At 37.1% G+C, this 27,311-nt stretch overlaps 2 protein-coding genes across 9 annotated transcripts in view; both read right to left on the bottom strand.

The window, feature by feature from the left end:
• Positions 1-163: 163 nt before the first annotated feature.
• Positions 164-20,632, bottom strand: CARNMT1 (carnosine N-methyltransferase 1). Of its 2 annotated transcripts, none has more exons than XR_011091320.1 (8): positions 20,219-20,632; positions 17,125-17,320; positions 15,969-16,132; positions 10,209-10,349; positions 6,010-6,188; positions 4,147-4,256; positions 3,162-3,265; positions 164-2,872 (listed from the first exon to the last, which is right to left on the bottom strand). XR_011091320.1 is itself a non-coding variant. In XM_068667438.1 (8 exons), exons 1-8 carry the CDS (start codon positions 20,566-20,568, stop codon positions 2,771-2,773), a joined length of 1,350 nt encoding a protein of 449 aa, XP_068523539.1. In that variant the 5' UTR covers positions 20,569-20,631; the 3' UTR covers positions 164-2,770. The 2 variants fall into 2 exon arrangements, 1 of the variants encoding a protein (XP_068523539.1); XM_068667438.1 differs by having other exon boundaries at positions 4,143-4,256; positions 20,219-20,631.
• Positions 20,633-21,179: 547 nt separating this feature from the next.
• The window catches only part of NMRK1 (nicotinamide riboside kinase 1), a 9,507-nt gene continuing 3,375 nt past the window's right edge, over positions 21,180-27,311 (bottom strand). For all 7 annotated transcript variants that reach the window (XM_068667440.1, XM_068667442.1, XM_068667439.1 and 4 more), the window contains exons 4-9: positions 27,212-27,260; positions 25,632-25,803; positions 25,482-25,553; positions 24,466-24,572; positions 23,380-23,469; positions 21,180-22,230 (exon numbers count right to left, since the gene is read on the bottom strand). In XM_068667440.1, coding sequence (XP_068523541.1) covers positions 22,217-22,230; positions 23,380-23,469; positions 24,466-24,572; positions 25,482-25,553; positions 25,632-25,803; positions 27,212-27,260 — 504 coding nt within the window. In that variant the 3' untranslated portion in view covers positions 21,180-22,216. The remainder of the gene's footprint in view (positions 22,231-23,379; positions 23,470-24,465; positions 24,573-25,481; positions 25,554-25,631; positions 25,804-27,211; positions 27,261-27,311) is intronic.

Raw genomic sequence — 27,311 nt, 5'->3', positions numbered from 1 at the left:
CCGCCCCTCCCCCCCCCCGGGGACTTCAAAGCGCTACGTCCCGCGCGGCCGTTGGGCGCCTCACGGGCGCCAGGCTGCCCCTTCCTGCCCTCCCCGGCCTCACACAAGTAAAAACACACCCTACGTCTGTCACACTTAGTCCCCACAAAGAACCAACACGCTGTGGGTTATGCAGCATTTTATTTTACACTCACTATCACATACAGTTTAATAGTGACCTAAATTGTCTCGGCTTCTGCTGACGGACAGCTTAAGCGTTTTTTATTTTTTCCCCTGCGTACACGACTGAGGAACTGAGTTTGATCACATTGAGTAACACACAATTATCCCCATCAATAAAAACACAAATGGTGAATTTTAAGAACTCATAAATAGGACCGCAGGTAAAAACACTAACTCATACAACTTATTCACAACATTATTCGGCTTCCAACTGTTAATGCAGCTGTTATACATAGAAGGAAAACAATGGGAGAAAATTGGCATTTTCCAAACAAGAAATAGAAGCACGTCACTATATACATGATAAAAGCAAATAAAAGCATTTCCTAAAACAGTCAAAAAATGGCACTTGTGACAATGTGCTGTTGCAAAAACCAAAAACAACAGAACAAAGGATATCAACATTCAACCAGAATGCAAGAGTTCAATTGCTTAGTTGTAAAAAACATCACACTTCAAGTGTAACTAAAGACTGCTTAAGAGGCAGAAATTGGGCAATATTACAGGAGTAGCTACTCAACAACTGCATGATCAACATTCATCTAACTTTGTCTGATTTCAAAGAACTTATTCAAGGAAAACAAAATAAAATACTAATCACATTTTATCTAAGGGGAAAAAAAAGTCAAAATGAAGGTAAAGCATCACCAGAAATTGAAGTCCATTCGTTAAAAAGAATGAACAGTACAATAAGAAAATGAAAGTAACTGAAGACTTTTTCTTTCTTTCTTCCTTTTAAAGGTGCTCAAGGGTTTTTTTTTTAATCTACTTGTAATAGGTGTGTTTCAGCTTTAAACATCGTTCATGGAGCAGGGTTGATTAATGGAGTTAAATCCTGTTGGTACAGCGTAGGAAGAAGAGAGAGTTCAAGTAAAGCTCTAACTGAAAACTTCTGTAGTCCAGAAGCCTTTGCTCTCAATAAGGATTCTGAGCAGAAAGAGGCATAGTATTGTAACATCCATGGTCACTCTCTTTCATATGCAGTGTTGAAATTATAAAAAAAAAAAAAAAAGTTGGGGTTTTCCTCCATGCAAACTTTCGGCTTAGAAATGAAGGCACAAATGTCCGGCCTTAACAGGAAAAATCCATTAGTTAATAATGGAACTATTAAAGTAACTATGACATCATCCTGCAAAAAGGGACTAGAAATAATGGAAAGCATTTAAACAAGTTATTGTCCAGTGCCATTATGTTCAAATACTAAAAACAGCCTTGATTCCTTACCACAAGCTTCTTGCATTTTAAAGAAAGTTCTGAGTAAGGATGAAGGTTGGTACTGAAATTAACCAATACATTAAGAAAACAAATGGCTATCATGACACTTCCTCTCAGTACAGTAATTATTAATGTTTTCTCATTTATATAACTTGAGTGACAGAAGATTCAGCTTTTCTTGTATGAAGATTCAGACAGGATAAATATCCACCAACGCCTCATTATACAGGAAAAAAGTTAGGATAAGGAGCCAAGAAGTAAGCCAGGGTATCATGGGTAAGGTGCCTAAAGCTACAATGAAATTGTCTGCCAATTGTCCTGCATATGCTGACTTAGACAATGAAGCCACAAGGTTACAGTATATTATATTTCACAAGTAGCTTTTTTTTTTTCTTTTGAGAAAGAAGGATTTTTTTTCTGTCTGTCAAAATTAAGATACATGGCATGGATAACAGCTTTGTTATTAACTTTAAGAAAGAGAAGAGTTTTCTGTTAGTTACACCTTTAAAACTTTGGCTTAAGCAGGAAGTGGGTGACTCAAAAATCAATACATTTTTAAGACTGCAAAGCATCCAATATTTCAATTTCAACACTAAGGGACTAATCAGAACTGGTTTATTCCTGAACTGAGGTTAGTATACTGCTTTTCTGTTACATGCTGCTCTTCTTCACTTGGTACTCCACTTTCACTGAGTATTTCAAACTGCCTACCGATTCTGCGTGTCAATAAAACTGTTAACACTGTTACAGGCAAAAATTATAATTTTTAACAATAATCTACTTCCTTCTTATTTTTGGTTCCACAGAAAACACTGTAACAATTCTTTTGGTTATTATATCTGTCCAGAATCATATTATCGCTTTTGAACCATTTCAGATTTTGTAATTTTAAATGTATGTTTAAAAATACTTTCTTAAACATGACACAGAAAGTACATTAAGTACCTCCAAGCAGAGAAAACAGGAAATCACTATGGATCTGAGAAAAATGAAGCAGCGTATGCGGAAAACTAGCCTGATTCTGGTGAACATGAAGTTTTATACCCAATAAAACATTTTTGTTTTTAAATTCATTCCAAAGCATAAAGACAGTGTATGCAAACATTTCCTCCTCCATTTTCACTATAGTACAAATATGCATGGCATAGTACATGTCTGGATAGCAACATAGATATTAAGAAAATAGACACTATCTAAATCTTATTAGGAATAAGAAGGCACCACTGATTTGAGGTTGTGTCCAGACATCACATCACTCAGTCCATTTTACATTTGATTCTAGCATTCAAGTCAACATTATTTTTTTTTTCTGACTAACCTACTCAAATCACTCTTATTCTGGTTTTCTCACCACAAACAACACACATTCATAGTAGTATTTCATCATGGAGAGTTCATTCACAGTGTAAGTTGACAGTACAGATTCTTTTTCCACCTGGAAAAAAAAAGCTCAAGTTTTCAAAACACCCTCTCTTCAAGCACTACACAAGTTTCTCTTAGTATGAAAGAAAATGCTATAAATTTACTACCCACTGATTTTTAAGTCCATCTGTACACTTTCCAACAAACGACGAATGTAAATTTGCAACATAATTACACACATTTACCTCTCCTAGAAGTTATTAGTCTGTGCCATTAGCTTGAACTAACTTCAAGGTAAAAATTATTGAAGGAGTTTGGCCAGTCTCTACAAATAGTACTTAGTCCAAACTGTATCTTCTTACCTCTATATGGAATCCATACTGCAGTATAACATTTTTTATATCCTCGTAGCTTAATTCTATAGAAAGCTCATTTGCCAAGTTTTCAAAGTGGTAAAGTAGAGGACCTACAGTACAGAGATACAATGAAAACACTATAAACTTCTTTAAAATCAAAAGCACATACTGAAAGTGTGAAAAATGTTAATACCCAGACTCACTAAATTCAAACATGCTGCTATTACTCAAGTATAATTCTTATAATAAATTTCAGAATCAGGGCAAAATTAAAAACAAATAGTTCAACTGCTTATTCAAGAATGAAGTCTCCTATGCCACCAAACTGTGTTTTCTGTATCCTAAACTTTCCTCCCTTCTACCAGTCTAGCACTATTGCTGTCTGTACAAAAGAGAAGGCAGGATACCTGTGGTCTACTCAAGAGCTACGCTCACTATGACTGATCAGTGACTGACGAGTTTCTACTGTACAAACTACACAAAAGTCTCTCTCTGTCATACTGTACAAATGTCTGAGTTTTGTCTGCCAGTCCCTCACCATGGGAGACCTAATAATTTAAGTCTGTCTTCTTTCAAACTAAGGCATCCATAAATCTCCTTCCCAAACCTTCTACTTCGGAGGATTAATTAGACAACTGACTAAGAAAAAAAATCAAGGATTTCTACAGGCAGAACAAGTTTTATTTTCCTAGGAATATAGCAAGAAGAATATAGGACACTACACTTGTGATGCATAAATGAGAAACTTGCCACTGGTAAGCCATACTTTTCTATTTAATATCAGGTGTTGACTTGTTTGTAACTAACAAACACATGCTGAACACAGTTATTATATTATCTCAGATAATTTTGAAGCCATGTTTTTAGCTCCACAGAGTTTTCAATACAGACACGTTCATTCCACTACTCCTTTCAATTACTGGATGCCTAGTACTTGTGAGCAAACAGAAGTCAAGGGTTGCAGGAAGAAAGGCTGGTCACACTTGCCTACATTTATCCATATTCCGCCAGGCTTTAGTATTTTCCATATAGTATCAATATAATCGATAACATTATGTGCCGTATCGATGAAAAAGCAAGTTGCTATGCAGTCCCAAGTATCTGTGCAAGAAGAACAGATTGTATAGATTAAATTGTTTCTTCCTCTGTAAAAATTCTTCATTTAACACTAACGTTTATTTACACACTCAGGACTTCCTTTAACTAATAGTAAGTTGAACACTTCTCATTCAGTTGTAAACTTCAGTTTAGAAGAAACTAAGTGTGAAACATTTTGTTCTATGCTAAAGACATTTCAGCTTAGACCTTTGCAGTCTACATCCATATATATACACACCCACAAATTCTAAAATAGCAAACACATATTAATTATACATTTTATAATTAATTCATATATTGTAAAATATAAGAATCATATAACATCCGAAGTTAGAAGGGACCTAGAGGGACCACCCAAAAATCAGACCTTGTCTGAGAGTGCTGTAACATTATAACATGTTTTATATAAATGAAAACCCAAGCATCCCATTATGCACTCACCTGTCCTAAGAACCTCATTACCAAACTGTTAAAATACAAATGCAAAAATATCCTGTGATTTTGGGCCTTTCTAGATACATTAATATCTAGAAGAATACTAGCCTGTATACTAAGCTGTACTTCCACAAATAACATAGCTTTAAAACATGCGCATATTTCTCCATTTGTTATTTATTAGCAAAATTTAGCAAGCAGGATCTTTCAAGAACTACCTTTTAAAGCATGTCTCCCTGTCTGTCTCTAAACGTACACCTGAATTTGTACATTTTAAACTTCTGAAATATTAAAAAAAAAAAAAAAGTCTTAATTTATTACCAGCAATGGATACTCTAATATAAGATCACATCTTCACAAATGCAGACAACTGTAAGGAAGGCAACCTACAAGAAAATACCTGGAAGACTACCTATGCAAAAAAGGTTGATTAAAAACTATTTTGTTCTGGTGAAAAAACTGCTATTGGAATAAAAAGGATGGAGAGCTGAAGCCAGAAAACAGATACACTAAAAGATAATCCAATACTGTGTAAGGAAAAGAATAGTAAAAGCTATTTAAGCTTACTATATAAGCTTACTTCATGTTTTCTTATTATTTACTCAACCAACTCTAGAAGTCTTAATATACATATAAAAGAAGTGGGTAATTGCTACCTTTGATTAAATCATGAATATGTAACTGGAAGTATTAAATAAGGTCATCTACAGGTTAATCCAACAAGAGGTTAGTCATAGAAGATTACTTCATAGCTGCAATGAGGACAGCACAACTAAGCTGATACCACAAGAAAAAATATTGGTATTTGTACTAATGTTAAGTTTCAATCTTTGTTCCTTATTAACCCCATCATATTTCTCTGAAATACTATTAAGTATTGTAAGTATATATACTTATACATAATGTTTATATGTATATCCAATAAGTATCTATTTGCTTTTACAATAGAAAACGAATCAATACAAAATACTTGTCTTTGTATGTTTTACACTGAAGAAGAAAAGGGACTCACTATATTGTTCTTTGAAACACCATTTTTCTAAATCAAGTATTTTCCTAAATACTCCCATGTTGTCTTTTTCTGAAAGAGATGACTGCAACAACCATCTGTTATGTTAGGATGTGTTTTTGTTTTTCTTTTTAAATAATTAAAAAGAAAGGAAAAGCTGACTTGGAATAAAAATAATCTTGCTACAGCTAGCCCTTCCTCCTTGATGCTTGTAGATACAGTTCTATTCTATTTATAATGATTTCTTAACTGCCTCATAACAAATACTCTGAAGATAAAGCTACACACAGTCTAAAGGATGCTTTTACTCACTGCACTCAGAGTAAATTTCTTGAAAATCCCCTGCCGTCATAGAGAAGTTTGAACCAGAAGGAAGACTGTGAGGATCAACATCAGGGAAATAAATTGGACGTATCTGATCAGCAGATCTTCTGTTATTGCTAAACTGATGAATCCAGGGATAAAGCTTACATGAGTTAACTTCAGAACATCTGCAAAATACAGAAATGAGAACAATTCAGTTTCAATGAATTACTTACATATTACCTAGAAATGCAGGTGACAAACTTTCAACATGCATTGCTGTTTTAATGATGAAAAAGCACATCTCTAAAGCTAGAGGTTTTCTAAAGCACTTACCTACCTCATTACATTTCAGACAGTTCATCAATTTATGAACTGAACAAAATGCCAGTGTGACACACAACCACAAGTTGGTGCCACACAGTTGGCACAACACAGTAACTACCTTTTGTTCTCTTTTTCTTTTCTCCTTTTCACCATTTTTATCATCTTGTCCACTGAAAACTATCAAGATTCTTTCATTGGAATTATGAAATTTGTGATTTGGTATATGTAGCAAAGCTAAGTCTTTTTTTTTTGTTTGTTTTTTTCCTGTTTAAAAAAGAACAACATTGGTACCATGCTTGTTTTCAATTTCCTTGGCAACACTGGCTTTTCTGCCTTTTCTGAACCATAGCCATACGGGTTTTGAAAACAAAAAGCATTTTTCAGATGCTAACTGAAAGCATGTGTTTAAATTTAAAAAATAATAATCCTATTTTGCAAAGGGTAATAGTTTTGTGCTAGATGTCACGAAGTTAGTAGTATCTGGAGTGTTGCAGTTATGCTATAAGCATATGCTAAGTATGTAGTAAAACAGAATTTGTGGGTTGACATGACCAATGAAGTGAATATCTATTTTTGAAAGTGATAATAGCATAAAAGTATAGAAATAACCTTTTCCCACAGTCCTGCAAAATCAGTATATAATTTTAAAAATGAAGAATTTTTCTTTCCCTGTGCATCACCGAATTTTGCAGTCAAGCTCAGTTACGAAGACATAACACAGTTACACAGGCATAACTAAATATTCAGGGAGAACAAAGGACACATCTGTCCCATAAAACACACAAATATCTTTGTACTGGAAGCAGTCTTACCATGTTATAGAAAATGCACTTTATGCTGGTAGATAGGAAACATCTTTATTTCAAAGAGTTTGAAACAAAAGGTCTTACTTGCTCCATGACATCATATTTCATTTTATCAATAAAAAAACACAGAACTCCTGTGTTATGAGCAGCAGTATACAGAGATAATTAACCGTTTCCATACATAACAGATACATAAATATCAGATTTATGCAGTCAATCAAAGAAAACAATTAGGCATAAAGCCCTGATAACATGGGCACCATTTTCTTAAAGACATTTCTGGTTTGGCTGATAACAACAAAAAAAAAAGTTGGCCAACTGCATTAACTATTTTAGCATTCTCCATGTGCTCACAGTTAATCTTGTATTAACTTCACAATATTTTTGTGTAACAATGAAATTTTCCAAAAAGCAACATAAAGATGAGGTATAAGTAAATCAGAAAGGAAAATGTTCCTGAACTATAAGGGAAAACACACCTCATAGTATTTTTCTCAGCACAAAGTATTTTCATGCAGACTTCTCAACAGTTTTATAAGGAAGCATCAGTTTAATATGAGACAAAAATCTGTCCATAGTCATGCTTGTAAACTCTCCTTTGCACTTCAGCTAAATACTGCAGTCCTTTAGAATTCTATTCTTTCAACACAAGGTGTTACTGAAGTTAAAAGCTTTAACTAAGACTATGATGCTTTTTCTTTTCAAGTAGGAGCAGGTAATTTTTATTGTGCATCATTCAGTCTAAAAACACTGCTCTGACAAAGATGGCTAGGTCCAATCTTACTTTTAAGCACTGATTTCAAAATAAAATTTTGAACTGTTTTCATTCTAAGGCATTCATAGACATGCAACAGATAAAATTTATTTTAAATATTCACAGTGACCACTGTTAGGCATTGATGCACTTTCTATGTACAATGCTATAAAATTTCATCCACAGTGAGAAAATCTTACAACTTCAGAGAATTAAGTTTTGTATATATGTTAAAAATTAGCTGTTATCACTCTTCATACAGAAGACTTAAGCTGCTGTATCACATCTACACGTCCACTGTAGAAGTTGGCTTGATATTCAAGACAGTATTTTTTTTTTCCTAAAAATAAAATGCAGTCAGACAGAGGAAGAACACAGATTTAAACTGTAAGCATACAGTAGCAAAATCCTCAATTTTATCAACTGAAAACAAAATTTAATTAAGTTTAGATTGCAGTTAAAGGCTAATTTGCAAATTTTTCAAGATCCTTCTTATCCATCCTTAACTACTATGTTCAGCTCATATTGACCATTGCTGTTTCTTCCAGTTTTGGGAAGGCAAACACATCCATTCCAGAAGGCTAACTAGGAACAGACAATAAAATCTAGATCCAAGTTCTCAAACATCCCTAAAAACTTCCTCGCAGACATCTGATCAGCTAGTTAACGCAAAGACCATGGTCACATCTGGCAGAAAGGAATCAACTGAAATGACTGGAATTCAGTCAGCTTAGCAGTTATCCGTAATCTCTTTCATGCTAATAAGAAAACTTTTAACTGATAACTCACTCAGCAAAGGTAAAGATTACAGAAGCTGAGCCAAACTCAGTTTGACTGTATAAGAACTAATACTGTTAGCAAGTCTAAGATACATATTTAGCAAAACTGTGTATATTTTATATAAATAGGAAATATCCTGTAAGTGTCAGATGCTAAGAATTATTAGTATTGCAAACTAAAAATAGTTTCAGGGGAATTCCACATATAGAGATGACATATTTAAGGTAGATGAAAAACATGTCATAGGTTTGAACCAATACAACAGCTTACTGGTGCTCCTAGGCATGGTAAATGAATACTTCTATACTACTTTGTATTGCTTCAAACACTCTATAGAGCTAAGAGTCAAAAGGGATGTAAAGCTAGGGAGGAGTAGGAGGTGAATTTCTTTCAGTAACTGCTAGGTATTAGATCAGCTCAACTGTAACATGCAATTGCAGATGACAGTCATTTGAGAATGTACGAAAAAAAGGAGTAAATATATTCTTAGCAACTACCTATTTTCTTTGCAGAGACTACCACTGTTTTACCCAGACATGCAACAGACCAGAAACAGTGTTTGCTAGCACCCATCCTCCCCCTTTTATTTTTGAAGAGTAAGCTATAACAAATTTGGTATCATCACAGTCTATGTATGGAGGACAATCACTGTCTATAAACAGGGCTCAAGTATCATAACAATATAGAATACAAGTTCAGGTGTTGTCATTAAAGAAGAGATTCAGATTGAAGAACCAGCAAACTGTATACTTGGTCTCTGAACTGGCTACAAACTCACCAGGAAAACAACAAAATCCAGTCCTCTTTTACATATCCAGTCTCCCCACCCTCAATCCTATAGGAACAGTTGCATTCAGTGCCTTGTTTCCTCTCTAAAAACCTCCTTATGAGATAAGTAATTTCCATCACAAGTGACAGAAAGCCAAATACTAAAATGCACTTCAGATTAAGCCTACGTAGTGCAATTTATTAATTCAAAATTATAGCATAATTGTAGAACTATTAGCTGTAACATTTTAGCTGTTGTCCAGCAACAAACTTGCTAACAAAGCTGTGTTTGTATAGTAGTTTTTCATTTAGAAACAGTGTCTAAAATCTCAGTACGGAATGTAACATTGGAAGAGGTTTCCTCTGCTACTAAACACCACCACTAAACACCATGCATAGTTAGTCCCTGTTTGAAACCTGAGATAGGTGTGCTTTTTCTTTCAGAAACAGGTGTGAAATAAAAGCCATAACATTCAAGATTACACAGGAAATCTGTGGTAGAATCCAGACATTTCAAGTTTCGTAACTTAACACCCATGCATCCTGATGTAATCTTAATGACTTACCCATTTAACTCAGATACGTTTCTCTTCACCCAATTATCCCACTAATTATTTTCATCAAGACATTCTAAAAAATAATTGTTTGCATCCTGTGTTATTAGAAACCCATTCTTTTGAGTTTTATATATTCAACTTTTTCTCATTCATAAATTTGCCTCACTCATTCATACCTGCAGGTTTTGGCCAAAAAGTAAAACATAAGCTACGTACCTGTTGAGTACGAAGTTAGAAGAAAAGAGCATAAAGAGGCTCCATTCATTTCCTTGGCAAGCATAACCGAGCATAGCTATTTCCCACGCCAATCTACCCAGTCCAGCACCAGGTACCAAGATATTGACTTTGGAGAAATCCCTGCAACAGAATAAAAACAATAGTTAAATCTTGATCTGATACTTCTTAAAACTTACAGAGGTTCAGTCAAACATTTTCCCCCATGTATTTAGATATTATAAATATTTCCTGTAAGGTTTTTACTTCTTAAAGGCAAATGGAGCCAGTTCAGGTCAGATCAGTTTTTTACAGTCAAAATAACTCATAGGAAACGACACAGAAGAACATATGCAACCCTTATTGAATAAAGTACATAATTATAAAACAAAATATTTCTTTTGAAAACTTACAGTTATCAAACTAAAACAATTGCCTAACTGAACTGCGGGAAGGAAGAACATGATTATATATCACCATTTCTTTTTCTGTGGTGCCTGTTGATAGCTCCTAAATATTATGAGTATCTTTCTCACTAACATCGCATTGAAAAATAAACAAGTATTTTGACATCAGCAAAACTTTCCTGATCTGACGAGCAAATCAGACCGCAAACTTACAAGTAGCTACCTTCTCAGCAGCTAGCGGTGTTATATGTGTTCACCAACTTCACTCCAGTCAATACAGTTCACCAATTGGTGAATGCTGTTCACCAACTGCAATCCAGGGACAAAGGATTTCCTAAACCAAAGTACAACACAGCTCTCTACCTCTTCACTTCCTGTAACTAGACATCATTTGAAGAAAACTGGAAGGTGCCCAGCACTGTGTAGTTACCAAGAGATTACAAAACCCTCTCCCATCTTCCAGGTCAAACAGCTAATAAATAGAAGAACTAAGAATCTAAAACCTTTTCCTCTTCCAGGCAGAAATGCAGTATACACACATTCTAATCAATATATTTGCATCACAGCACAATCAAACCTGCACTCCTGAAGCAAAAACACCCCCAATACAAAGCTGAAAAGATACGCCATCGAAAAATCATTCTCCAGTTTCAGTCCCGAAAAAAGACTTTTTAATTTCATATACCAAAAATGCTAGTTCACCTTCTCTTTTGCATGTTACCTTCAAAGACAAACATACATGTACATATATATATGCAACTACGTGAAGGAAGCCACAATAAACATTGTGAATATGATGAAGAATATGATGAAGAAAGCAAAATACAAAGTCTCTTACTATTTAAAAATTCAGGATGCCAGAAAGGGTTCAAAAGACCTTGTATGCTGTGTAATCACGAAGATGAATCTGGGAGGTACATAAATTCTAAAAAGCAGTACATGAATGTGATGACCCTAACACAGGAGAAAGTACTATCCTTGTCTAAAGGCCGCACAAACTAACAAAGCAGTTTGAGCACTGCCTTTTGGTGTACAGCTTAATCATGTAACCAGTGAATCCTTCCAAACTGAAAAATCGTGTTTCCTTTCATTCCTGATTTTCATTCCAGTATACATAGATATTTTGTTTTCTAATTATCGAGAAACAGGAAGCCAAGACTTTGCTATTATTTTAGAGTAGTTTTGTGAAGTAAGAGTTCTCCTTATGTCTCTCCTAGATGAAAAACCTAAAGCTAACCATAAGCTAGCAATGAAGTCTTATGTCACTTCCGAGAATATATTCCATTAATCAAAAGAGGCATTTTTTCTTAAAACAACCTAATGAAAAGTGTTGAACAGGCATAATTACAGCTTTTAATTCAACGTTCATTTACTCATCAAAAAAAATCGTCCAAAATAATATATTAATAATATTTAAATAATATAAAGCTCCTGTATTTCTGAACTATTTTCACAAATTCTTTCTCTAGAAAATAGTTGGCTTTAACTGCACTTTCCTGTGCACTTTTATTAAAATCTGAGTCCAAGAGCACTGACATTACTATCCCAAAATAGTTCAAGAGCATTTTTTTGAGCTATCATCCAGTAAATCAGGAATGCTTCAAACTCATGTTTAAAAAATTGCGAGCATTGATAGTGTCCTGATTTCAAAAAAGTGCTCAAATACCTCGTTTATCAAGATTTAAATGGAATTGCTAGTGACAAGCTGTGATGAATTAAAAAAAAAATGAAGGCATGAAACCAGTGGTAGTAGGAACACTCCAATGCCCTATACTATTTTTGAACCTTTAGAACTAAAATATTTAACTGCATGAAAACAATTTTCTTAGCGGCTGAATAGTTGTAAGGCAACTAAAGAAGCAAGAAAAACCTGCCTTCCTGTGGTAGGCATGCAATTGCAGCAACAGTAAAAATCATAGAAAGACATAACGCCAGACTGTAATAAATGACAGTAACAACCAACAGTGATCCACAGTCAAACTAGCCTTGAACTAGCAAGCATTAGCAGGCTTTCTAAGACACAGGTGTGGTATTGATCAGAAACATAAAATGGGTACCTAACACGCTTAAAAACCTGTGGGGCACTAAGGGAGAACTACTGTTAACCTATTGGGATGTGGGGCTGACAGACGAGGAAGAGGTCTAACATTGGACTGCTTGGATCAACTATTGATCCAGCAGCAACCTCTCAGATAGAGGACAAATACTGGAAACAACTACAATCTCTCATGTGATTATTGTACTGCATTTTGCAGTGTGATATATCATCAGTTTTTAAAAGTTCAATGCTATTAATGAAGATGTATCTTTTTTAAGGGGAAAACTATACATGTTAAAAAGAAGCCAATCACACTTTAACAGAACAAAACGATGGTATTGAAGCAGTAAACTGAAGTTAAGCAAAAAATAATTAGCATGTGCAAACACAAACCTTTTTCATGAGAAACACTGAAATTCAATGTTATCTAATGATAAGAAGGGATCAGAAATATACAGCCTGTAGAGAGAAGATCAATGGAAATATTGGCAAAGAATCACCCTGTGGGATTCAGACTCATTCTTTACTGATGTCTTATCTGCAATGTTTGGAAATTTAGACAGCGAACACATCCAGTTCTCAGTATTTTTCATTTTTTTACTGTAGTCTAATTTCAGAGTTGTTTTTTTTTTGTGTGTTTTTTTTTTTTTTTAATACAACTGCTTTTCAGATAACATACTGAATAATGAAGTTAACTAAAACTTAAAATCACTTGAAAAGCAGCTCTTCTTCAAAGTTGTCAATTTAGGCTTACACACTTCCACAGACTTCAGTGGATTTACATGCATCAGTGGACTGGAGTAACACTGAAGATAACACTTGCTCTTAAATCCAACATTTAAAGCAATGTTTCGGTTAAATCACAGATCTGGATTAAAAACTCTAAGTGGACAGATGTATTCTATGTTAAATAAAATTGTATAAAGCAGAAGCTTTAAAGTCACTAAACTGTGTCTCAGTACATTCAAAACGCCCTTAGACTGTGAATTAAAATTAATTTCCCCAAATTAAATGGAAACTAAGCACTGGCCACACTTCTTCTAAGCTGTCCTGACAGTATCTTGAAAATAAAGTAAATTGCTGAACTAGAAAACATTTAAATTTTAAGTTACAGCTGGTTTCAGAGGCCAAGTTAATGAACAGAAGCTTGGAGAAAATACCTAAGCCATGGAAATTTATAAACTAATTTAAAGGTTAATCATTTCTTTGGTTCCTTTCTGACAACAAATTGGATCATAATGTCCTTTTACATAAGTAGAAATGGTAACAGCAGAAAAGAAAAAACAAAAACAATGCCAAAAAGAAGGATGCTTACTTCGATTTTAAACTTTATGTTTCCCCATAAAAACACTTTAACAATAATGTTCCATCAAGAAATAAAAATGTTTTACTATTTTCTCCTACAGAAAACAGTGATCATAGTTCATTCAGGTCTAAGAAATTCAGATGAGTTCATTAAAAGGCAGATAATTCTGCGAGCTGAAACGTATGATGAAATTCCAACATAATTAATGCAGACAATCTACTGCTTCTTCAGGAAGAGTTTTATCTAATGGAACTTCACTTCAAACTGCCTTGTTGATGCTAGTAACATTTTCTGTACTAAGCAGAAAGAAGGAACTACTTCTGAAGAGGAATAAAAAGCAGAAACTGCTTTTGCCTTCTGACTTTAGTTTTAGATGAGTCTTGTCAGAAGACTGGACTGAAACAAAAAATAACAGCAACTCCTACTCAAAAGAGTGTTCAGATTTACAGCTGCTTTCAAACATGGCTCGCATCTCTTCCACATCCCAGCAGAGCAAGCATATAAAGCACCTCACTTCCATTGCCCATCAACAGAACTGAAGCAGGTGAGACTTGTAGGGGAACAGCAACTACGTAACACCCACATGCATGAAGCAAAACATGCCTGGACAGTTTCAAAAATTTATATTCCTTTTTCATATGACTCTAGCGTAAGGAACCAATACAAATGATGTTGACCAGAAGCACAATATGTAAGTCCAATGAAGCCATTAAAAAAAATAAGAGATTGACTGTAGGGACAGTCTCTCTAAAGTATTTGTTTCTCCATCTTTCTCACTGCAAGATACATCCAGGCAAATCTGCTTTCATTACCAAGTGCCAACACAATTACAGGAAGTTCACATGAAATATCTGAAGTGATACATCCACCTTGAGATAAGTTAGCCAAAAGCAAAAGAGAAACCAAGCAATCTGCCTGGTGTTGCCATTTCATCATACCAGATTCCACTCCACATTCTGCTATCACTAACTGAAAACTAAACAATAGCTAGTGTAAAGTATCTACAGGTGCATTATTAGCAATCACTGAAGAAGAATGTCCACAATTAACCGTCAGCTAAATCAAAAGCTTAGTTCTGGCCTATTATATTTTATAAATACAAAGTTAACAAATTATAGCATTACAAGTTTAAACTGAAATGTACTTTCTGGCTAAATGGCAGAATCATTAACTATGCAATTCTTACAGTAGCTGTTTCTTCCTAGCTTCTACCAGCACACTTCTACTTAGATTTATGTAAAAGAAACCACACATTACTATTTAGACAGTGTGCGTTGTTTTTTGTTTTAAACATGCCAACACAGTTACAAAGGTACCCACACATGTGCAGCAGTTTTTATAAGACAGGTAACTTCTGTTTGAAACTAAGGCTAGAAATACATAACTGTAACAAAAATCTACAGGAGGTTACCAGACACCTTCCCTACTTTCACCTTCCAGAACAAAGAGCAATTCTCATACTTGCCGCTGTCACACGTGTCTTTCCCTTTATCAAGCCTGTCTGAATTTAAGAAGCTTAAGTGCAGACTGTGCACTTAGTTACATGGTCTAAAATTTTGGGTAGACCTGTGTGGTGCCAGGAGTTGGACTATACGATCCTTATGGGTCCCTTCCAGCTCGGGATATTCTACGATTCCATGATTCTGTGATCTGCAGCATGTACACTGAGAATCTACTAACTTGCAAACACGACCTCACTGAGCACAACTGAATTAACATCATGACTTTCTAAGGTCTATTACTTGAAAAGTGAACAGAATACAATCTGTGGTATCAAGCTACAGGAAAAATAATAATCCTGGCTTACTATTTATGAAGTTTAAGATCTTGCTCTTTTCAATATGTTCTATTAATAACAAACTCTCTTGATTAAACAGAAAATTCCACATTCACAGCAATTTCTATACCTTTAAATTGAAACTTTTCATTACTCCATAAAACTCTCTGTTAGATTTGTGCAACAGTGTATGCCCACATAAAAAAAAAAAAAAGGAATCTCAAAACACTATTACCATCTTTCTTTTGGAAAGTTCTTTACAATTTCACTAATGATTGGCTGGTAGCAGGAATCTCTTTCAGGCTTTCCCTCTTCGCTCCAGTCTCTCACAAATTGTTTCAAGGTGGATTTCAATTTATCCATGTCAAATGTTGAAGCTGGTGTAATCTTCCCTCTTCCCTGATTAAAATGGGGAAAAAAAAAAAGTTAATGAAAAAATGCACCAAATACGTCTTGCAGAATAAAAAGTAAATCATAAACATACAAATGTCATGCTGTAATGGCTGTTGAGAGCTTTAGCTGACAAAGCACTAGTCTTTCACTTCTGAGACCAGTGCTTACATCCAGACTAGAATGCTAAATAAATTGAGTTTGGTGGTCTGAGTGAGACACCCAAGAGAGCAGGTTCTTTCACATCACAAAAGCACTAAATAGCAGAGCACAGATCGTAGTCCTTATTCAAGGAAGGACCAGGGCTTAGCTAGTGCAGAGGCTGAACTGCTTACCCTGAGATGATGATCTCTTTAGGTACTAATGAGGCAGCACTGAGAAGCTCACATTAGAGCTGCCCATTACTGTACCTTGCCTGTAGATATCAAAAAGGACTTCAGTTTCCATCTCTGCCACTCTTTTAACCCTGAATGCAATTTTTTTTTTTGATAGAGATGCCACACTGAAAAAGCAGATAAATAGTGAAAGTTTTATAGGTGATAACATTCAGAATATTCAGCCTAAGACTGTAACTGATCTAGGATACCGTAACATAAAAGAACCTACAGAAGAACCGAGTATGCTATTTATGCTGTACGTAGTTAACTGAAATATTAACTTTAAAATGTAACTAGGGTAGAGCTAGAACCCTGGAGCAAAAAAAAAGGTTTGGTTTTATTTTTCTTAAAAAAAGTAATCAGTGATTACTGTCATTTGCCAGATTCACAATTAGTTTTTGTAAGAGGAACTACAAATACTAACAACATTGTTTTCTTAACATCAGCTCTACAAGATGTTTATGAGAGTAAGAAAATGTAAGCAGTCAGGAATTAATAGAGGAGAAAGCAAAGAGGGCAAAAGGTAAGAAAGCTGGAGATCTAAAGGCATGAAAAACAAACATAGAAAATCCCAAGGTGTACAGAGTTTAATTTTGTAGTATGAAAAAGTCCATTTTAACATACGTCTTCTCCATATTCTTTATTTTCAAACATATGAACGCAGTCATTCACAATGGTATGTAGTATTTCTTGATTATGATCGATGCACTTCCGAATCTTGTCAAGGTGAGGAAGGAATTGAGGAAGAAGACTCTGTTGGTTAGCTGGGAGAGACTTAAACTGCCTTTCTGTTCTGTTGACTCGTTCATGCATATTCGTTCTAAAAAGCAAAAAGTTTAAGGTCTTTAGATATCAGCAGAAATAAATGCACCAAGAGCAAGTAATTCATTCTAAACTACACTGGTTAGAGTTATTAATTTATTTAAACTTAGAAAATGTTCAGACAATGTACTGCTTACTAGAGAACAAGTTTTCAGGAAGTTTTTAGGCATAATGTTTGTTTTAAGCACTAGTTCTACAACATCATCATTTTAACATCTTTCAGTTTACGGTGACCATTATTTTACTCTTACCATCCCATCACCCTTGCTAGCACAGGTGATCACTACCTTAATACATGAATCAACAAAATTTAATGAACAACCAAAAACAGTCACAAAAATAGCCAAATCCAATTTAAATTGAATGAAGCAGCTGAATTATGTGGTAACCTTTGGAATAAAAAGAGCTGGTTATGGATCAGGAATAGGTATCCTCAAAGTCAATTGCTTCTAAAGGAGCCATAAAAGTGAAGACTAGACACCGATGAAGTTCTGGTATGCCAACTAAGATACTAAACTACCGTAACAACATATTCCCACAAGTATGAGTACTGTGAATTTGATGTAACTAATCTGAGCTAAACATAACTCTTCCTTTTCCCAAAGTAACATTTTCACAAAAAAAAAAAAAAAAAAGGTTAAGTTGCTGCCAAGAGAAAGGGGATTTATTATTTTTTTTTGTATTTTTTCTTCCCTTTCCTTTTTTCTTCCTTCTCCTCAGCAACAGTTTAACACCATGTGACAGTTCTGGCACTCACCAGGCCTGCCATAAAGCTGGTTTGACTTGCTAACTGTGAAGAGAGCTGTATAGGATAACGCTATTTGATTTCTGTCAGTTTAGTAAAACAAGCTGGCTAAGCAGAGTCATAGCAACTCTGGGAGGGAGCGGATGTGATGCCAAGTCAAGGGAGATTGCCCCTTTTGGCAGGAGCAAATCATTTTATTGAGTTAAGCCACCCTGCAGTTTCTCAACCTTTTGGGTCATCATACTGCTGTAGAGTTGAGAACTAGAGACCAGAGACGGCAAGGTACTGCATTGCTTTTGACTCGGTTAGAGTTAATTTTCCCTACAGCAACTCACATAGTGCTGTATTTTGGCTTTGTCACCAAAACACTGTTGACAACACACAGATGTTTTAGCTGTTACTTTATTGTATCAAGGCTTTTTCTCATGCTGCCCCACCAGCGAGGAGGCTAGAGGTACACAAGAAGCTTGGAGGGGACACAGCCAGGACAGCTGGCCAAAGGGATATCCTCTACCATGCAATGTTATGGTCAGCAATTAAAGTTGGGTAAAAAAAGGAGGAATTCACTTTTACAGCACCTGCCTTCCCCAGTAGCTATTACATGTAATGAAGCTCTGCTTTCCTGGAAATGGGTAAACATCTCTCTGGTCATGGGAAGTCATGAATGCATTGTTTGTTTTTGCTTTTTTTTTTTTTTTTTTTTTTGCTTTGCATGGTTACACAGCTTTTGCTTTACCTGCTGTCTGTGTCTCAACCCATGAGTTTTCTCTCTTTTACCCCTTCCTCTCTCTACCCTATTGCACTGTGGGAGAGTGAGCAAGCCACTGTGTGGGGCTCAGCTGCTCACAACAGGTGTAGCTACTGTGGTTTTAGTTGCAGCCTCAGACTGGAGATTTGACCAGTTAATATTTCCAACATTACATTCACACTACTGAAAATGTTCATTTTAATACATACACAGGGTTTAAGTGACATTTAAAAATAAGGTAGAAAATATCAGTAGGAAAAATAAACTGATCCTCTATAAAAAACACAATGTCTCATTATCAACATCTGTTGGATGTTTTGTCAGTAACATCCTTTGAATCATCACTAAAAGGATGGATGATGAGTTGACACCTGTTAGCAGAATGAATAATTCACTGAAATCAGAAGAACTATAAAGGATGAATTTAGGCCCATATGTCTGCAGACCTTAATCTAGACTGAACTGAAAACGTGTTGTTGCCTTGTTCACACAGGTGTTTCCACATAATTTTTAACTACCAACACACAAAATTCCACTTAAAGTCAGAGTTATTTATCTGAGGCAGAATTTAATCCAATTCCTATAATGGAATTTGTCATATCCTTTCATTAGTTTCCTACTGAATCTGAAGGATTCAAAGGCAACCCAAAATCATAACTTGAGCATGAGGTTGACAGGGATGTTCCTGCTTTCTGAGGCCAGAAGATACAGTTACATCACTGACATCAATAAATGACAGCTGCCTGTTATTAGAGAATTCTGTACGGAGGAAACATCCAAGGTGCCATCCAGTCCAACCTCCTGCTCAAACATAAATCCTGGAAAACAAAAAAATCCATGATAGAGAAACAATAAGAAGGAAAAAATACTTAAAATGTCACTTACTCAGCCCAAGAACCTCACTGTCACTTAAAAGTTCTGGATATGTTTGTCATTGACATTGACAAAAAGCAGTGCAGGGCATAACAATGGCTCGGGTGGCAGGGTCTGTCAATGGGAGTGCACAGCTATACCCTATATCTACTTCCAAAGCCTAGAGTAACATAGGAGGGTTTATGAAAACACGAAAACGAGTGGCCTTTTCCAGCCAGTCCCACCCCTTTTCTCTGTCCCTGGGATGGGCTGCTACCCCTTCACTGAAGCTGGTTATTTCCTACTTTTGTCTCATTCCTAAGGGCCCAATGAACCCTTTCTTCTGACTGCACAGATGTTTAGGGAGCTAAGCTGATTAGAAAATGGCATCTGTTAACCCCGCTACGAGGGCTCGCCTGCCGTACAAAGTAACGAATACCTGGGAGCTGTCTCCCCCTGCAAGGCGGAGCCCCGCGGGGCGGCTCCGTGGCTGTGTGTGTGGGGGGGGGGTGTGTGTGGGTGTCCGCCCGCAGCAGGCGGGCGCCGGTTACCCGTAGTATCGGAAGGCGTTGATGATCCTGCGGAAGTGCTCCCGCTCCATGCGCTCCTCCTCCGCCTCCTCCTCCGCCCGGGCCGCCGCCGCCGCCAGCGCCCTGGGCTCGTGGGGCTGCCGCCGCCGCCGCTCGTCGCCGCGCTCGGCCGCCCGCCCGGCCTGCCGCTCGCCGCCCCCGCCGCCCGCGCCCTCCGCCGGCCACGACAGCTGCTCCCGCTCCTCCTCGTGGCCCCGCCGCAGCCCCCTGCGCATGGCCTTGGCGGGCGGGTCCCTCTCGCCCCGGGGGGGAGGCGGCGGCGGCGGCAGCGCCGGCTGCGCTTTGCGGGACACGGCGCACGCGGCCGACATCCCCCCGCCGCCCGCCCGCAACGATCGCGCTCGGCCGCTCGCTTCCGGCGAGGGGCGGCCCCGCGGCGAGGGGCGGCCCACGGGGAGTTATCGCGAGAGCGGGCGCGGCGCCGCGACGGCAGGGGAGGGGAGGGCAGGGGAGGGCAGGGGAGGGCAGGAGCGCAGGCGTGGTGCTGGCGGCGGGCGGTGCCGCACGACAGGGAGGGGCCCGCCGTTCCCTGGGGACGGGGGTTTGGGCAGGGCCGCCCCGAGCTCTGCAAGCACCGATCCCACACGGCTCTGTCCCACGGGGTCCATCCATCCATCCCCCAGGAGCAAACTGCTCCAGCACGGGGCCCCCACGGCTGGGCGGCAGCTCCCCCCAGACCCCTGCTCCTGCGTGGGCTCCTCTCCACGGGCTGCAGCTTTAGAAGTACTTCTTAAACACAGATTTAACTGCTCTGATCCGTTTAAGGCCTTTTTCTTATTTACAGTTTTGTGACTGAATAAAAGCAATACCTTTCAATCACCATGATTAGTTCACTTGAAGCGTAAGTAATACAGTCCATCCTTTGCTTTTCTCATCTGCAGCTAGATTTTTATTCTGGCTTTTTAATTTTTAATTAAACATATTTTTTTAATAAAAAAGGCTTTTTATTAATTTTAATTTTCATTTATTAAATAAAATTTAAGAGATCATATACAAAAAGTATGGGTTGATATGTTACTTATCCAGCAACTGAAGACAATTAAAACTGCTAGTCTCCTACTTTATCTTAATATATATATACAGATTCTGTAACAAAATTTTAACATACATTTCGTATGCCTGCTTTCTGAACACTTTCATTGTATATGTAATATATAATTACATACATAACTTCATCCTGAGTTCTGAATATTAGTAAGAAATACTTCTTACTTCTTCCTCCCCAAAGCATGGGTTTATCATCTTGTACTTTATACCATTCTAATCCATGATCTTTCCATGATAGATGTAATTTAACTTGTTAGTGATGCATATCTATTCAGAGGTGTTAGTCCCCCACATTTTCCCAACAATCTTTCTTTTTAAAACGATACATTCTCAACTGGTCCAAACATGTAACATAGAAATTACTTGAGAAACACCACACGGGTATTGAGCAAGTCTAAGTTCAGTTACAACGCATTCAGTAACAGATTCAATTACTGAATGAGCAGAGTAACAGCTTACACAATTTTAAAGTTAGCATTGCCACAGCTTACAGCTAGTTCCTCTAACCATGTCTATCAGTGATTAATACTTAATCATCATTTCCAAGTACTATATGAACATTTCAAATTGCATTCATCCATTTTCAGATGATCTTACTAATCCAACAGAACTGCATCTTTATAGTTTAGTTCTGTATACAAGTATTTATATTATTTAAAATACGCAATTTCAATCACATATAAAGATCTGCCAAGGCATAACTGATGGAAGGAATCCTAAGGAATAATGCACTGTTGATAGTTAACTCAGTATCTGAGGCTTACAGAGCTAATACTTGCTACAAATCGATTTGCATTGTATGAACTACTGTTACAGGCATAAACGTGGACATCTGCTCAGTTGGGTGGCTTGCCAAGCACCATTCCTGGGGTTTTAAATCTGTATCAAACAGAATCCAGGCCTTCTACATTATCATGCCATGAGACCTGATATGAAACAAAAATAAAGTACATGTTTAACTTGCAGTGTCATTTCTCTGTTTGCATGTGACATCACTGTATATTCGAACCTACCACTACCACAACATCTGCTTTCATTGATGTTTTTCCTCACCTTACTTTCTATTTTTTTTTAATTATTATTATTTTACCAGCAGATAGCAGTGGGTTCACCCAAGAGAACCCAACAATGCGCTTAAAGCTATACCTCATTATGATGCAGAGTAACAGGCAAGTATGCATAAAGACATAGGAATATATGTATATGTATCACATAATCCTAGAATGGTTTGGGCTGGAAGGGACCTTAAAGATCATCTAGTTCTAACCCTCCTGTTGATAAGGATGTCACCCACTAGATCAGGTTGGCCAAAGCGCCATCCAGCCTGGCCTTGAACACCTCCAGGAATGGGGTATCTACAGCTTCTCTGGGCAACCTGTGCCAGTGCCTCACCACCCTCTGAGTGAATAATTTGCTCCTAACATCTAAGTTAAATTTCTTCTCTTTTAGTTTAAAACAAATCCCCCTTGTCCCATCACTACCTTGCCCATGTAAAAGTCTCTCTCCATCTTTTTAATAAGCCCCATTTAAGTACTGAAAAGCCTCAAGGAGGTCTCCCTGGAGCCTTCTCTTCTGTGGGCTGAACATCTCCCGCTCTCTCAGCCTTTCTTCATAGGTGAGGTACTCCACCCCTCTGATCAACTTCATGGCCCTCCTCTGGACCCGCACTAACTACTCCACATCTTTCTTGTGCTGGAAGCCCCAGACCTGGATGCAGCACTCCAGGTGGGGCCTCACAAGGGCAGAGCAGAGGGGGACATTCACCTCCCTTGACCTTCTGTCCACTTTTGATGCAGCCCAGAATCTGGCTGGCTTTCTGGGCTGCAAGTGCACAGTGCTATCTCATGTTGAGCTTTTTGCCCACAAGACCCCCAAGTCCTTCTCTGCAGGACTGCTCTACCCTCAGTCTGTACTCATGTCCAGGATTGCCCCAACCCAGATGCAGTGCCTTGCATTATGAAAATATAGTCAGATATAGATCTGTACAATCCTTGCAGTGTTTCCATACAAAGTAATAAGCTTCTTGTTAACTTTGAATTCTATAAGCACATCCAATTTCCAATAAAATAACTTACTTCCTTCCCTCAGCTTCTTTAATTCCTGTATTATATCACTATATACACAGGATAAAAGCTCTTCTTGGGGTTTAGTACCATCCAAATAAACTAAGAAAAAATAAAAAGTTTTCATGAGTTCTGTGCCAGTTATCTAGAGTAGCAGTTGGTAACATTTTCAGTATTCCTATGAATGCAATCAGAAGAGATGAAAAAAATAGAAAGCAAGAGCCACTCCTCCCTTTGTTTCTTTCCCAAATTGAATATGAATGTTAAAAAATAACGTAATGGAAAGGTATTACAGTTAGGAATTAGATTACAAATATTTATGGTAAAAAAATCTCCAAAAGAGTGGCAGTAATAACATTAGGACAGTAGAGCAATCAAATAATTCAGCAGAAAGCTTCCTATGCAAGGCAAGATCTCAGGCTCTTCCTCAACTTCAGGGCTTGAGGAAGTCAAGGAAGAGCATTGTAGTTCTCCCCCTCACTGCACAGTAAACAGCAGTGCCCTAGTCTGCATGCTCATGAAAGGCCACCTGATGTTTCTTTCCTGAGACCCACTCCAGAAGCAAGCGCTCCCAAGAGCAGTAAAAGTGTCAATGTCACACAAACTGACAGCACCACCATAGCAGCAAAGTAGGCTTTGACATTCCCCATGCAAGACAAGTGACTGTAGTATGTACAAAAAGCATCTGTGAACTATCCTATAGCTTTTAATGGGACTTCAGCCAGGATTTTAATTTTGAAGAATTCAGCCAGGGCATCAGCTAATGTCTCAGAAGTTTCCTGTTTAGCCAAAGACATTTATGCACACGTGAACATGCAAACTAGCTTATTAAATGGTCATAACTGATGATCAAAAAATTTCTACTTTTTAACCTTATAATTTTCACTATTTAAAAATAATTAAAAATAATAAAACAAAACTATAAAGACTTAAAACATAAACCAACAGAAGGGGCAAAACCTACTGTGCAAGTGGCACACTAATATTTGAAGAAAATGTTGCCCCTTTTAAAAACACATAAGCAAACAAAACAAACAAACATAACAGACAAGAACCACACTTTATCGTTTTATAAGTTTAAAATTAAGGACACCATACCAACATTGCTTGTGTTTTCTTCCAATTCATTTTTGTATTTCAGATACATAGGCCACACGTGTCCATCGAAGTACCCCGGTGTATCTGCTGGCTGATAGACTCTGGTGCTACACAGAAATATATCTGCATTCCCATGCAAGTTTTGCATTTCCCACACAACACCCAATGTTAGCTTTAATAAGAGCATGCATCCAAAATACATATATGCAAGGAGGTTGCATAACTGCTGGAGCAAAAGAGGGGTTTTTGTTGTAATAATATTAACTGTGATATGAACTCTTGCTAACTTACCTATTTCTGCCAATCAAATTATATTTAACACAACATAAAAGGAGTTTTAATTGAAGAGATTATATATGAATTAAGCTGCATCGAAAAGAACCTAAAGTGGAGTCAGCTAAAGTCAGCTGAATGGAGGACTGCTTTACTCAGAGCAGTTTTTGACTTCATGCACATGTATTGCTCCAAGCACACAGTAGCACTACAAATCTGGAGCCAAGTCAGACACTGGCTTAATAACCTAAATCAAATACACAGTGTAACTAATATAGTATATACTTTCAGATGAATTATACAATAAAACCATGCATAAATATTGTTACTTTAACATTAATCACATAGATATTTTCACCCAAGGATAAGACTACTTTATGTTTTTTATTTTTTTCTCTTTTCAAGAGGAATTTTATCTCCGATATACAGTCAGTAATCTAAATAATTTATCTGGACACCAAATTCCATTTTGGAATTTGTAAGACACTGAACATTTTAATATCTCAGTGATCTCAGTGCTTTAAAATGAAAAAACAAAAACAAACAAACAAAAACACCACGTTTGTTAATATTTTTTAAATACCCACAGCATCTTGCTCAGGAACCAGAGAAAACAGATAACCTGTTCTCTGTGATCTGCAAACTGTTAAGCTTACATCTGGCAAGCACAAGCTGGTAAAAACAAACCACTCCAGGTTAGATGATACAGCAAGCCTTTGTGAACAATAATTGAATAATCTTACCTCCTTCTCCTTTTGCACTCTTCATAAGGAAGCGTCAGAAAGTATCTTCTGTTCCAGAGTTCATTAAGTGGCCTAAGAAAAAAAATATATTTAGTCTCCCTTCCTTTTTAGGGCAGTTCTTAACATAACAGTTTACATACTACTGCTTACTCATAATTATACAGCAGAAAGCCTTCAACAATCAAAATATAAACATCTTCTGTATTTTTAACACTTTCACACGTATTCTGTGGTTCTTCAGTCACAACAGCTGAGCATGTACGGCTGTTCATCCAATTGTGAATACTTTTCACCATTTCATCCATATAGAGAGCATCAAGTACTAGACGAAAAGAAAAAGTTAGGCACCTCTTAAAAACAAAGAATTTGTTTACTGATTAACCTAAATCAGTAAAAAACAAACAATCTACATACAAGTCTAAATGATAGGGAGCAGTATTACTCCTCAGAAGTCTCTCTCACACATGTAGGCAGTTCTGTGTTGGCAACAGATGGTACCCTAAAACAGAAGCTTTTCCTAAGATTGGGGTATGTCTGGTTGGTGTGGTCCCTCTGAATCCCGTGACACCAAAAACTGTGTGAGTTCCCTCACAGCCTTTTTCTCCATGGAATAAATTCCAGCGACTGCTCTCTTATTCTACAGAACTTGTAAAAAAAAAAAAAACTAATACCTCCATCTTTCAGTCAATTGTCACTGAAATAGGCCAAGGGCGGGGGCTCATTTTTTTTTTTCTTTTTGCTTTGAGTTTTCATTGGGTTTCAAGTATTTGTATGGTTGTGAGGGATGGATTGGTTTGAAAGGAGGATGGCATACAAAGCAAAACAGCATAGTGTAGCACCTGTTTTTGTGTAGAGATGAAAGAACATACCAGGTAAGTACTAAACAGAAGGCAGACTTTGCATAAGGTAGGAGCAAATACATTTTAAAGGAATATTTAAGCGCAGCATTAAGTCCAGATACATGAACCAGACTGTCCAACTTATCCCTCCAGTTTCACATACTGGTTCCATTTAGTCTAGAAGATGGGTCAAAGACTGCACTAACTGATGAAAGTCAGTTTTCAGACATAAGTTAAGTTTCTGGCCAATGTTTAGAACAATATATTTTGTGATCATCGAATATCAAAATAGAGTAGCTAATAATCAACTGTTTGTAAGTAGGTATGACCTGAACCAAATTACTGGCATAAAGTAGATCTGGATCTAGAAGTTCACACAGCTGAACTGGCATGTTGAGCCAGCATTACCTATGAAGTTGGAAACATTTGGTCTCCATGTAAGATCTGACTTGAGATCAGATCCAAGCTTAACTTCTTTAGAATATAACAATGCAAGAAACTCAATGGTGAAGATATCCAATGAGATCAAAGTCAAAAAAATCCATCATTACACAGAAAGTGATGAGGCTTAACTTATGCCAGTGCTGTAAGTCTGTAAGACTTTCAACTGAACTGAAGCATTTGCTACTGCACCAGGTGCAACTTGAGAAAAGATTAAAAAGAGGAAAGGGTAAGACAAAGCACTAGCTTCAGCAATTTGCTAATTCATCAAGTTTTCTATTTTTATTTCAGTGAGCTGAGAGAAACTGAGGTAAGGATCACTCTGAAACATTTGTTTACAGCCTTTCTCTGAAGGGACGGTGTCAGAGGATGGAGGGGAACAAAGTCTTGAAGCTCAGCACAGTGGAGTTTCAGTAAAATCTTCAGAAACAATGCTTCAAAGTTACTAACCATCATACAGCTTAAATCCGCGCTCATCTGTTTCTACTTCAGACTCTGGCTGAAAAGAAAAAAAATCAGCACTTTCAACGGTGCTTTGTATCCTAACTGA

Source organism: Anas acuta, chromosome Z (assembly GCF_963932015.1).
Source record: "Anas acuta chromosome Z, bAnaAcu1.1, whole genome shotgun sequence".
NCBI classification, from domain to species: Eukaryota; Metazoa; Chordata; class Aves; order Anseriformes; family Anatidae; genus Anas; species Anas acuta.
The sequence above is the reverse complement of the archived record's forward strand: the minus strand, read 5'-3'. Positions and strand labels throughout refer to the sequence as shown.

What these genes read in the sequence shown, in the direction of transcription:
- CARNMT1 (XM_068667438.1), bottom strand. Translation starts at nt 20,568, where the DNA reads ATGTCGGCCGCGTGCGCCGTGTCCCGCAAAGCGCAGCCGGCGCTGCCG. An exon ending in AGAAATTTACTCTGAGTGCA is followed by an intron (nt 4,257 to 6,009) that starts GTGAGTAAAAGC and finishes CTTCTTGCACAG; the next exon opens with ATACTTGGGACTGCATAGCA. An exon ending in AGTATGGATTCCATATAGAG is followed by an intron (nt 2,873 to 3,161) that starts GTAAGAAGATAC and finishes TTTTTTTTCCAG; the next exon opens with GTGGAAAAAGAATCTGTACT.